We start from the raw sequence: 13,558 nt of genomic DNA on the forward strand, positions 1-13,558 counted from the left end.
TCACAGTCTTCATCCCCATTTTCCAGATGAGGGAACTGAGGCTCAGAGAATAATAATAATAATAGTGGCATTTATTAAGCGCTTACTATGTGCAAAGCACCGTTCTAAGCGCCGGCGGGGGCGGATACAAGGTGATCAGGTTGTCCCGCGTGGGGCTCACAGTCTTCATCCCCATTTTCCAGATGAGGGAACTGAGGCTCAGAGAATAATAATAATAATAGTGGCATTTATTAAGCGCTTACTATGTGCAAAGCACCGTTCTAAGCGCCGGCGGGGGCGGATACAAGGTGATCGGGTTGTCCCGCGTGGGGCTCACAGTCTTCATCCCCATTCTCCAGATGAGGGAACTGAGGCTCAGAGAATAATAATAATAACAGTGGCATTTATTAAGCGCTTACTACGTGCAAAGCACCGTTCTAAGCGCCGGCGGGGGCGGATACAAGGTGATCGGGTTGTCCCGCGTGGGGCTCACAGTCTTCATCCCCATTTTCCAGATGAGGGAACTGAGGCTCGGAGAATAATAATAATAATAGTGGCATTTATTAAGCGCTTACTATGTGCCAAGCCCCGTTCTAAGCGCTGGGGAGGTTACAAGGAGATCAGGTTGCCCCACGCTGGGCTGACAGTCATAATCCCCATTTGACAGATGAGGTAACTGAGGCTCAGAGACGTGTCCAAGGTCGCACAGCAGCCACGTGGCGGAGGCGGATACAAGGTGATCAGGTTGTCCCACGTGGGGCTCACAGTCTTCATCCCCATTTGACAGATGAGGGAACTGAGGCTCAGAGAACAATAATAATAGTGGCTTTTATTAGGCGCTTACTACGTGCCAAGCCCCGTTCTAAGCGCTGGGGAGGTTACAAGGGGATCAGGTTGCCCCACGCTGGGCTGACAGTCATTATGCCCGTTTGACAGATGAGGGAACTGAGGCTCGGAGAATAATAATAATAACAGTGGCATTTATTAAGCGCTTACTACGTGCCAAGCCCCGTTCTAAGCGCTGGGGAGGTTACAAGGGGATCAGGTTGCCCCACGCTGGGCTGACAGTCATTATGCCCGTTTGACAGATGAGGGAACTGAGGCTCGGAGAATAATAATAATAATAGTGGCATTTATTAAGCGCTTACTATGTGCCAAGCCCCGTTCTAAGCACTGGGGAGGTTACAAGGGGATCAGGTTGCCCCACGCTGGGCTGACAGTCATTATGCCCGTTTGACAGATGAGGCAACTGAGGCTCAGAGACGTGTCCAAGGTCGCACAGCAGCCCCGTGGCGGAGCGGGGATTCGAACCCCCGGCCTCGGCGGGCTCTTCCCGCTGTCGGGTCGGGACCGTCTCTCTCTGTTGCCAACTTGGGGCTTCCCAGGCGCTTAGTCCAGCGCTCTGCACACCGGAGGCGCTCAGTAAATGCGATCGAGTGGATGACCGCACATCAAATCCCCCCCCGGGGGCTTTCCGAGGGCCGGCCGCCCGCTACTCACTGCTTTTTGGCCTCCTCGAACTTGTGCAGCCGCTTCCTCAGCCCGCCCGACTTGAAGCCTTGGCAGTGGGCCGCGGGGGCGCCTATCGTCACGATGTCGTAGTTCTGGTCTGGACGACAAAAAGGCGCATCCGGGGGGAGTCCGCCTCAGCGCCATTCCCGAAATTCCCTCACCGGCCGACGGAAACCTCCGGGCCGGAGCGGACGCGCATCGCTACGGGAGGAGAAGGCGGCCCGGACCGTCCTCGGCGGGTGGGGACCGCCGTTTTCCCCCCCCTCTTCCCAGGTGGAGCGGATGATTCCCACCTCCGCCTCCGAGTCGGGAGGAAGACGGGAAGTCCGGGAAGACGCGGCCGCTCGCGGAACCTCCCGGGGATGAGGAGGGAAGGGAAGGGCGCAGGGCGGCTCAATGGGAAGCGAGCCCGGGACGGCGAGCCCGCTGTCGGGTAGGGACCGTCCCTACATCAATCAATCAATCAATCAATCGTATTTACTGAGCGCTTACCGTGTGCAGAGCGCTGTACTAAGCGCTTGGCAAGTTGGCAACATCTAGAGGCGGTCCCCACCCAACGGTGGGCTCGCGGTCTCTGTTGCCAACTTGGACTTCCCAAGCGCTTGGTCCAGTGCTCTGCACACAGGAAGCGCTCAATAAGTACGAGGGAATGAATGAATTGGGAGTCAGAGGTCGTGGGTTCAAATCCAGGCTCGGCCGGCTGTCGGCTGGGTGACTTTGGGAGCGTCGCTCGGCTTCTCTGGGCCTCAGTGACCTCATCCGGAAAGTGGGGATGAAGGCTGGGAGCCCAACGTGGGACCATCTGATCACTTTGTATCCTCCCCAGCGCTTAGAACGGTGCTTTGCACATAGTAAGCGCTTAGCAAATGCCATCATCCTCATCATCATTATTATTAAGAGAAGCAGCGTGGCTCAGTGGAAAGAGCACGGACTTTGGAGTCAGAGGTCGTGGGTTCAAATCCCGGCTCCGCCAACTGTCGGCTGTGTGACTTTGGGTGAGTCGCTCAACTTCTCTGGGCCTCAGTGACCTCATCTGGAAAATGGGGATGAAGACTGGGAGCCCCCCATGGGACAATCTGATCACCTTGTATCCTCCCCAGTGCTTAGAACAGTGCTCTGCACATAGTAAGCGCTTAACAAATGCCATCATCATCATCATCATTATTATTATTATTATTATTAAGAGAAGCAGCGTGGCTCAGTAGAAAGAGCACGGACTTTGGAGTCAGAGGTCATGGGTTCAAATCCTGCCTCCACCACTTGTCAGCTGTGTGACTTTGGGCAAGTCGCTTAATTTCTCTGGGCCTCAGTGACCTCATCTGGAAAATGGGGATGAAGACTGGGAGCCCCCCGTGGGACAATCTGATCACCATGTGCCCTTCGCGGCGCTTAGAACAGTGCTCTGCACATAGTAAGTGCTTAACAGATGCCATTATTATGATTATGCTTGATTCATTCATTCATTCAATCGTATTTAGTGAGCGCTTACTGTGTGCCGAGCACTGTACTAAGCGCTTGGGAAGTACAAGTTGGCAACACAGAGAGACGGTCCCTACCCAACAACGGGCTCACGGTCTAGAAGATCACTGAGGGGATAATTAATTAATTAATTAATAATGGCATTTATTAAGCGCTTACTATGTGCAAAGCACTGTTCCAAGCGCTGGGGGGGATACAAGGTGATCAGGTTGTCCCACAGGGTATCACCCCCATTTTACAGACGAGGGAACTGAGGCTGTGAGAAGTTAGGTGACTTGCCCAAGGTCACACAGCAGACACGTGGGGGAGCCTGGATTCGAACCCATGACCTCTGGCTCCCAAGCCCGGGCTCTTCCCACTGAGCCACGCTGCTTCTCCAGGATAGCGCCCGGAGCCCGGGAAGCCCTCAGCGAGCACCATTACGAGTATTTTTATTTGTCGCGCTTTTAAGCCGAGACGCGTAAGCTCCGTAAGGGCGGGGATGGCGTCGGCCGCGTCTCGTACTCTCCGGAGCGCTCAGTACAGCGCTCTGCCGACCAGCAGCGGGGCGGACTGCCTAGATCCCGGGCTTCCCGAGGTCAGACGGTCCCGTGGGATGTAGGGAATTGTCGCGCTCCGTACGGCGCTCGGCACACGGGAAGCGCTCAGTAAATACGACCGCACGGACGACTCCCGGCTCCGCCGCCGGTCCGCCGCGCGACCTCGGGCCGGCCGCTTCCCTTCTCCGGGCCCTCGTCGGGAAAACGGGGATGGGGACGGCTCAGCCCGCCGCCCGGCACGGAGCGAGCGCTTAACCGGCGCCCTCTCCCAGTAAGCACTCCAGGATCACTGACGGATTGACCGGTTTCCGGCCCCTACTCCTAGAGGGAAGCGAACTCCGCAAGGGAAAAGCTCTTCGTCTCGGCCGACGGGAACCGCGGGAGGAAGCGGATTTCCCGGAAGCGGGAAAGGCGGGGGGTTACCTAGCCCGGTGTCGTCTTGCACTCGCATCCTCTGGATGTGCAGGTTCGTGGAGACGAATTCTAGCTTCTTGTCGGCTTTCAGGCTGCTCGCTTTGAAGGACGGGCCTGAGGGGAGGGGAGACGCGGAGGCCTCAGACGCGCCGGCGGGGCCGCGCTTAGAAGAGCTCAATAAATACCACTGAATGAACCGGGAGTCAGAGGTCGTGGGTTCAAATCCCGGCTCCGCCGACCGTCGGCTGGGTGACTTCGGGCGAGTCGCTTCACTTCTCCGGGCCTCGGTGACCTCATCTGGAAAATGGGGATGACGACCGCGTGCCCCAAGTGGGACAACCTGATCACCTTGTATCCTCCCCAGCGCTCGGAACGGTGCTTTGTACATAGTAAGCGCTTAATAAATGCCATCATCATCATCATTATTATTATTATTATTATTTGTGGCCTCCTCCTCTGACCTCCCCCGCCAGGGCCGGGCGAGTCGCTTCGCTCCCCTGGACATCTGAAAGACGGGGACTGAGAGTATCTGCCCCGGCGCTTACTACAGCGCCTAGTAAGCGCTTCACCGATACCGAAAAATATATATATAAGGAAGAGAAGTCTCGCTAACCTTTCACAAGTTTCCCTGATAATAATAATAATAACGGCATCTGTTAAGCGCTTACTACGTGCCAAGCACTGTTCTAAGCGCCGGGGAGGATACAAGGTGATCAGGTTGTCCCTGGCGGGGGGGCTCACGGTCTTCATCCCCGTTTTCCAGATGAGGTCACTGAGGCCCGGAGAAGCGAAGCGACTGGCCCGAAGTCACACAGCTGACAACTGGCAGAGCTGGGATTTGAATCAATCCATCGATCGTATTTATTGAGCGCTTACTGGGTGCAGAGCACTGTACTGAGCGCTTGGGAAGGACAAGCTGGCAACATCTAGAGACGGTCCCTACTCGACAGCCTAGAACCCACGACCATCATCATCATCATCAATCGTATTTACGGAGCGCTTACTATGTGCAGAGCACTGTACTGAGCGCTTGGGAAGGACAAATTGGCAACATATTGGCAACCACTAGAGTGTGAGCCCCACCCCGGGACGTGGACTGTGTCCAACCGGATTCATCTGTCTCTACTAGATGCCATTCTTCTTATCGCTATTATTACTACGATTATTATTATTAATGGGAGATGGAGCGCGGCCGAGCGGTCCCGGGAGTCAGGAGGACCCGTCCTGTCCGCTCTGCGACACCGGGAAAGTCACTTCGCTTCTCCGGCCCTCGGTTCCCTCCTCCGGCAAATGGGGATGAACTGTCATCATCACGATGGCATTTATAATAATAATAATAATAATAATAATGATGGCATTTATTAAGCGCTTACTATGTGCAAGGCACCGTTCTAAGCGCTGGGGAGGTTACAAGGTGATCAGGTTGTCCCACGGGGGGCTCCCAGTTTTAATCCCCATTTTCCAGGTGAGGGAACTGAGGCCCAGAGAAGTGAAGTGACTTGCCCAGAGTCACACATTAAGCGCTTACTACGTGCAAGGCACCGTTCTAAGCGCTGGGGAGGTTACAAGGTGATCAGGTTGCCCCATGTGGGGCTCACGGTCTTCATCCCCATTTTCCAGATGAGGGAACTGAGGCCCGGAGAAGTGAAGTGACTTGCCCAGAGTCACACATTAAGCGCTTACTACGTGCAAGGCACCGTTCTAAGCGCTGGGGAGGTTACAAGGTGATCAGGTTGTCCCACGGGGGGCTCCCAGTTTTAATCCCCATTTTCCAGATGAGGGAACTGAGGCCCAGAGAAGTGAAGTGACTTGCCCAGAGTCACACATTAAGCGCTTACTATGTGCAAGGCACTATTCTAAGCGCTGGGGAGGTTACAAGGTGATCAGGTTGCCCCATGTGGGGCTCCCAGTTTTAATCCCCATTTTCCAGATGAGGGAACCGAGGCCCAGAGAAGTGAAGTGACTTGCCCAGAGTCACACATTAAGCGCTTACTATGTGCAAGGCACCGTTCTAAGCGCTGGGGAGGTTACAAGGTGATCAGGTTGTCCCACGGGGGGCTCCCAGTTTTAATCCCCATTTTCCAGATGAGGGAACTGAGGCCCAGAGAAGTGAAGTGACTTGCCCAGAGTCACACATTAAGCGCTTACTACGTGCAAGGCACCGTTCTAAGCGCTGGGGAGGTTACAAGGTGATCAGGTTGTCCCACGGGGGGCTCCCAGTTTTAATCCCCATTTTCCAGATGAGGGAACCGAGGCCCAGAGAAGTGAAGTGACTTGCCCAGAGTCACACATTAAGCGCTTACTACGTGCAAGGCACCGTTCTAAGCGCTGGGGAGGTTACAAGGTGATCAGGTTGTCCCACGGGGGGCTCCCAGTTTTAATCCCCATTTTCCAGATGAGGTCACTGAGGCCCGGAGAAGTGAAGTGGCTTGCCCAAAGTCACACAGCTAAGTGGCGGGGCCGGGATTTGAACCCACGACCTCTGACTCCAGAGCCCGGGCTCTTCCCACTGAGCCACGCTGCTTCCCAAGACCGGAGGAAGACCGGGAGCCCCGCCGTCGGGTAGGGACTGTCTCTAGATGTTGCCGACTTGGGCTTCCCGAGCGCTTGCGGTGAGCGCCCAATAAGTACGACGGAATAAATGAATGCGACCCGAGTCGGCGCTTCGCGGAGACGGCGAAAAGAAGGAAAACAGAGAAGGAGGGGAAGGTTCGCTCGCCTTTGTACTGGTGAAGGTCCGTGAGGTTTTCCTGATACGTGAGGATGATCGTTTGGTACTGGGCCACGATTTGCCTCCGAAGACCCTCCCAGCACGGAGACAGTTCTCCCAGTTCTTCCAGCTCGCAAACCCTGCCGGGCGGGGAAGACGGAAAAATTAGCCAATAATAATAATAATAATAATAATGATGGCATTTATTAAGCACTTACTATGTGCAAAGCCCCGTTCTAAGCGCTGGGGAGGTTACAAGGTGACCAGGTTGGCCCACGGGGGGCTCCCAGTCTTCATCCCCATTTGACAGATGAGGGAACGGAGGCACGGAGAAGTGAAGCGACTTGCCCAAAGTCACACGGCTGAGAATTGGCGGAGCCGGGATTTGAACCCGTGACCTCGGACTCCAATGCCCGGGCTCTTCTACGTTGAGCCACGCTGCTTCTCCCAAAACACGGGCCCGCGGCCCTCCACCCTACTGAGCGCTCACCTCCTCCGGGAGGCCTTCCCAGACTCTCCTCCTCCCCACAGCACCTGTATATACGTTTGTACAGATTTACTACTCTATTTTACTTGTCCGTATTTACTATTCGATTTATTTTGTTAATGACGGGCACTTGGCTTTAATACTATTTGTTCTGACGACCTGACACCCGTCGTCCACGTGTTCGGTTTTGTCCATTCATTCATTCATTCATTCAATGAATGAATTGAATTCATTCGTGAAATGAATGGAATTCGGGCACTTGGCTTTAATACTATTTGTTCTGACGACTTGACACCCGTCGTCCACATGTTCGGTTTTGTCCATTCATTCATTCATTCAATGAATGAACTGAATTCATTCTTGAAATGAATGGAATTCATGCATTCGTTCAAGGAATGAATTGAATTCATTCGTGAAATGAATGGAATTCAGGCATTCGTTCAACGAATGAATTGAATTCATACAGTGCTCTGCACACAGTAAGCGCTCAATAAATACGATTGAATGAATGAATGAATGAATGAATTCGTGAAATGATCTGAATTCATGCATTCGTTCAACGGATGAATTGAATTCATTCGTGAAATGAATGGAATTCAGGCATTCGTTCAGCGAATGAATTGAATTCATGCATTCGTTCAGCGAATGAATTGAATTCATTCGTGAAATGAATTGAATTCATGCATTCGTTCAACGAATGAATTGAATTCATTCGCAAAATGAATTGAACTCATGCATTCAATCAACGAATGAACTGAATTCATTCCTGAAATGAACTGAATTCATTCCTGAAATGAACTGAATTCATTCCTGAAATGAACTGAATTCATTCCTGAAATGAACTGAATTCATTCCTGAAATGAATTGAATTCATGCATTCATTCAACGAATGAATTGAATTCATTCGTGAAATGAATTGAATTCATTCGTGAAATGAACGGAATTCATGCATTCGTTCAACGAATGAATTGAATTCATTCGTGAAATGAATTGAATTCATGCATTCATCCAACGAATGAATTGAATTCATTCGTGAAATGAACTAAATTCATGCATTCGTTCAACGAATGAATTGAATTCATTCACGAAATGAATTCATTCATTCATTCATTCCTCCCCCTCCCCATCCCCCATGCCTTACCTCCTTCCCTTCCCCACAGCACCTGTATATATGTATGTATATACGTTTGTACGTATTTATTACTCTATTTATTTAACTTGTACATATCCGTTCTATTTATTTTACTTTGTTAATATGTTTTGTTTTGTTGTCTGTCTCCCCCTTCTCGACCGTGAGCCCGCTGTCGGGTAGGGACCGTCTCTATATGTTGCCGACTTGTCCTTCCCAAGCGCTCAGTCCAGTGCTCTGCACACAGTAAGCGCTCAATAAATACGACTGATTGACTCAATCGTATTTACTGAGCGCTTACTGTGCGTTGTTGTCCGTCTCCCCTTTCTAGACTGCGAGCCCGTTGTCGGGGAGGGACCGGCTCTGGACGTCCAGTGCTTTGCACGCAGTAGGCGCCCGGTAAATACAACTGAACGGAAAGACCCGCTTCCGCCTGGAATTACGGATGGGTTTTCCTGCCCGGGCCCGACGGCGCCTCCCGAGAGGCGTCCTCCCGGATAAAAATCCCGAGGAGGGGCGGGCCGGCGGGAAGGCGTCTCACCTGGCGGCGTCTTCTTCTAGCAAAAGCTTCACCAGCTGGCGGGGGACGTGAAGGGACAGCACGCTCTCCGCCATCTGCTCCAGGATCCGCAGGTGGTTGCCCTCGGTCGTCGGGAAGCGGTAGAGCCGGGAGATGGAACCTCCGAACGCTGCGCGGCGGAGGGAAAGGAATCGGAAGGCCGCCCCGTCGGCTATCCCGGGAAGGCCGCCGCTGAGGCGGCCCACGCCGGGACGGGTGGCGTCGGCGCCGGGGCGGCCGTGAGCCAGTCAGTCATTCATTTCAGCGCTTAGAACAGTGCTTTGCACATAGTAAGCGCTTAATAAACGCCATCATTATTATCATATGTTGCCAACTTGTACTTCCCAAGCGCTTAGTACAGTGCTCTGCATACCGTAAGCGCTCAATGAATATGACCGAATGAATGAATGAATGAAATGCCATCATTATTATTATTACATGTTGCCAACTTGTACTTCCCAAGCGTTTAGTACAGTGCTCTGCATACCGTAAGCGCTCAATGAATACGAATGAATGAATGAAGGAATGGATGAACGAAATGCCATCATTATTATTATTATCATATGTTGCCAACTTGTACTTCCCAAGCGCTTAGTACAGTGCTCTGCATACCGTAAGCGCTCAATGAATACAACTGAATGAATGAAATGCCATCATTATTATTACATGTTGCCAACTTGTACTTCCCAAGCGTTTAGTACAGTGCTCTGCATACCGTAAGCGCTCAATGAATACGAATGAATGAATGAATGGATGAACGAAATGCCATCATCATTATTATTATTATTACTATTATTATTATATGTTGCCAACTTGTACTTCCCAAGCGCTTAGGCTCTGCATACCGGAAGCGCTCAATGAATACAATTGAATGAATGAAGTGCCATCATTATTATTATTATCATATGTTGCCAACTTGTACTTCCCAAGCGCTTAGTACAGTGCTCTGCATACCGTAAGCGCTCAATGAATACGACTGAATGAATGAAATGCCATCATTATTATTATTACATGTTGCCAACTTGTACTTCCCAAGCGCTTAGTACAGTGCTCTGCATACTGTAAGCGCTCAATGAATACGAGTGAATGAATGAATGAATGGATGAACGAAATGCCATCATTATTATTATTATTACTATTATTACTATATGTTGCCAACTTGTACTTCCCAAGCGCTTAGGCTCTGCATACCGTAAGCACTCAATGAATACAATTGAATGAATAAAATGCCATCATTATTATTATTATTATATGTTGCCAACTTGTACTTCCCAAGCGCTTAGTACAGTGCTCTGCATACCGTAAGCGCTCAATGAATACGACTGAATGAATGAATGAATGAAATGCCATCATTATTATTATTATTACATGTTGCCAACTTGTACTTCCCAAGCGTTTAGTACAGTGCTCTGCATACCGTAAGCGCTCAATGAATATGAATGAATGAATGAATGAATGAAATCCCATCATCATTATTATTATCATATGCTGCCAACTTGTACTTCCCAAGCGCTTAGTACAGTGCTCTGCATACAGTAAGCGCTCAATGAATACTACTGAATGAATGAATGAATGAAATGCCATCATTATCATTACTATTATACGTTGCCAACTTGTACTTCCCAAGCGCTTAGTACAGTGCTGTGCATACTGTAAGCACTCAATGAATATGATTGAATGAATGAAAGAATGAATGGCCATCATTATTATTATTATTATATGTTGCCAACTCGTACTTCCCAAGCGCTTAGTACAGTGCTCTGCATACCGTAAGCGCTCAGTGAATACGACTGAATGAATGAATGAAATCCCATCATCATTATTATTATCATATGCTGCCAACTTGTACTTCCCAAGCGCTTAGTACAGTGCTCTGCATACCGTAGGCGCTCAATGAATACGACTGAATGAATGAATGAATGAAATGCCATCATTATCATTATTATTAGTACACGTTGCCAACTTGTACTTCCCAAGCGCTTAGTACAGTGCTCTGCATACCGTAAGCGCTCAATCAATATGACAATGAATGAATGAATGAAATGCCATCATTATTATTATTATCATATGATGATGATGATGGCATTTATTAAGCGCTTACTATGTGCAGAGCACTGTTCTAAGCGCTGGGGGGGGGGGGAATACAAGTTGTCCCACGTTGGGGCTCACAGTCTTAACCCTCATTTTACAGGTGAGGTAGCTGAGGCTCAGAGAAGTTAAACGACTTGCCCAAGGTCACACAGCGGACGTATGGTGGAGCCAGGATTCGAACCCATACAATAATAATAATGATGGCATTTGTTAAGCGCTTACTATGTGCAAAGCACTGTTCTAAGCGCTGGGGGAGGATACAAGGTGATCAGGTTGTCCCACGTGGGGCTCACAGTCATCATCCCCATTTCACAGATGAGGTAACTGAGGCTCCGAGAAGTGAAGCGACTTGCCCAAGGTCACACAGCGGACGTATGGCCGAGCCGGGACTCGAACCCACGACCTCTGACTCCAAAGCCCGGGCTCTTTCCATGAGCCACGCTGCTTCTCTAATCAATCAATCGTATTTACTGAGCGCTTCCTATGCGCAGAGCACTGTACTAAGCGCTTGGGAAGTGCAAATTGGCAACACATAGAGACGGTCCCTACCCGACAGCGGGCTCCCAGTCTAATAATAATACTGGCATTTATTAAGCGCTTACTATGTGCAAAGCACTGTTCTAAGCGCTGGGGGAGGTACAAGGTGATCAGATTGTCCCACGGGGGGGCGTCACAGTCTTCATCCCCATTTTACAGATGAGGGAACTGAGGCCCAGAGTATATATATATGTATATGTGTATACATATACACATACACACATATACACATATATACACACACACGGGCCCAACTTATATTGCTTATAAGCAGGCTCACACCTACCCAGGGACGACGCCACCGGAAAATTCCCCACTCCGTCCCGGGTGCGAGGCTTACCCGATCTGAGCAACGTGTCTTTCCGTAACGAGGCGTACTTCGACCGGATCCCCACGGCCTCCGTCAGGCTCTCGTCGACGGGGAGCACCGTCTACCAGGACACACACACAGACACGGCTGATAAGTGGCGGAGCCGGGGCTCGAACCCGTGACCTGTGACTCCAAAGCCCGGGCTCTTTCCCACCGAGCCACGCTGAATCCCGGCTCCGCCGGTCGTCGGCTGGGTGACTCTGGGCCGGTCGCTTCGCTTCTCTGGGCCTCAGTTCCCTCGTCTGGAAAATGGGGATCTTCATCATCATCATCAATCGTATTTATTGAGCGCTTACTGTGTGCAGAGCACTGGACTAAGTGCTTGGGAAGTACAAACTGGCAACATATGGAGACGGTCCCTACCCAACAGTGGGCTCACAGTCTAAAAGGGGGAGACAGAGAACAAACATACTAACAAAATAAAATAAATAGAATAGATATGTACAAGTAAAATAAATAGAGTAATAAATATGTATACATATATACAGGGGATGAAGCCTGGGAACCCCCGGTGGGACAACCCGCTCACTCTGTATCCGCCCCGGCGCTTAGAACAGTGCTTTGCACATAGTAAGCGCTTAACACTATTATTATTATTATCATTATTATCATTACTATTATTATTATTATTATTCAACGGTCGGCTTGAAGGAGATGAATCCCTGCTCGGATGTACGGAGAACTAGATTCCCGTCCCCAAAGGCTGAGGACGGGAATAATACACCAAAGAGCTCAGGGCGGGCCGGTGAGCGCCGGGGGTTGGGAATTGAGTGGGGAAGGCTTCCGAGGGGAGAGAAGCGGTTTCTCCCGGTTGGGAAAGGTCCCGGATTCCCGCCCCTCTTCCGGCTTATCCGGCTGTTATCGGCTCCGGGGTCCCCCGGCGTGGACGCTGCGTTCCCACACCTCTCCTTCTGGGGTGGGGACGGCTTTCCGCCGACGCGGAGGCTTTCCTCGAGATGGGAAAGGACCCCGCGCGTTCCGGGGAAGAGCCCCCCGGGCCGCATTCCCAGCGGGAAGGACTCACCCTCCCGTTGACGGTATCCGGGCTCCTGGTCGCGGGTGGCGGTGGCGGGGGGTCGGATTTCTCGTCCATCTGCCAGCCGATCACGGTGACGTTTCCGATCCGGTCGCTCTCCGCGGACCTGCAGCGGAGCCCGAGACCCGGCGTCTCCGTGAGAAGCGGCGGGACCCGGGTTCAAATCCAGCCGGGGTAAGTCCCTTGACTTCTCCGGGCCTCGGTTCCCTCGAACGGGGGACGAGGACCGTGTCCAGCCCGATGTGATCGGATCCCCCCATCCGCCCGCCGCGCTTAGCACATAGTAAGCGCTTAACAAACGCCGCTATTATGACTATTCATCCTTTCAATCCCATTTAATAAAGCGGCGTGGCTCGGTGGAAAGAGCCCGGGCCCGAGCGTCAGGAGGTCTTGGGTTCTAATCCCGGCTCCGCCGCTTGTCCGCCGTGGGACCTAGGGCGAGTCGCTCCGCTTCTCTGGGCCTCAGTTCCCTCGTCGGGAAAATGGGGATGAAGACCGGGAGCCCCACGGGGGATAACCTGATGACCTCGTAGTAATAATAACGGTGGTGTTTGTTAAGCGCTTACTAGGTGCCAAGCACTGTACTAAGCGCTGGGGAGGTTACAAGGTGATCAGGTGGTCCCACGGGGGGCTCACGGTCTTAATCTCCATTTTACAGATGAGGGAATAATAATAATAATAGTAATAATGGCATTTATTAAGCGCTTACTATGTGC

At 51.3% G+C, this 13,558-nt stretch overlaps 1 protein-coding gene across 9 annotated transcripts in view; it reads right to left on the minus strand.

The window, feature by feature from the left end:
- Nucleotides 1–13,558, minus strand: part of INPP4A (inositol polyphosphate-4-phosphatase type I A) — a 70,268-nt gene that overhangs the window by 43,020 nt on the left and 13,690 nt on the right. For all 9 annotated transcript variants that reach the window (XM_038757190.1, XM_038757194.1, XM_038757188.1 and 6 more), the window contains exons 6-11: nucleotides 12,831–12,948; nucleotides 11,777–11,867; nucleotides 8,791–8,938; nucleotides 6,643–6,773; nucleotides 3,933–4,037; nucleotides 1,480–1,588 (exon numbers count right to left, since the gene is read on the minus strand). In XM_038757190.1, coding sequence (XP_038613118.1) covers nucleotides 1,480–1,588; nucleotides 3,933–4,037; nucleotides 6,643–6,773; nucleotides 8,791–8,938; nucleotides 11,777–11,867; nucleotides 12,831–12,948 — 702 coding nt within the window. The remainder of the gene's footprint in view (nucleotides 1–1,479; nucleotides 1,589–3,932; nucleotides 4,038–6,642; nucleotides 6,774–8,790; nucleotides 8,939–11,776; nucleotides 11,868–12,830; nucleotides 12,949–13,558) is intronic.

Source organism: Tachyglossus aculeatus, chromosome 15 (genome assembly GCF_015852505.1).
Source record: "Tachyglossus aculeatus isolate mTacAcu1 chromosome 15, mTacAcu1.pri, whole genome shotgun sequence".
NCBI classification, from domain to species: domain Eukaryota; kingdom Metazoa; phylum Chordata; class Mammalia; order Monotremata; family Tachyglossidae; genus Tachyglossus; species Tachyglossus aculeatus.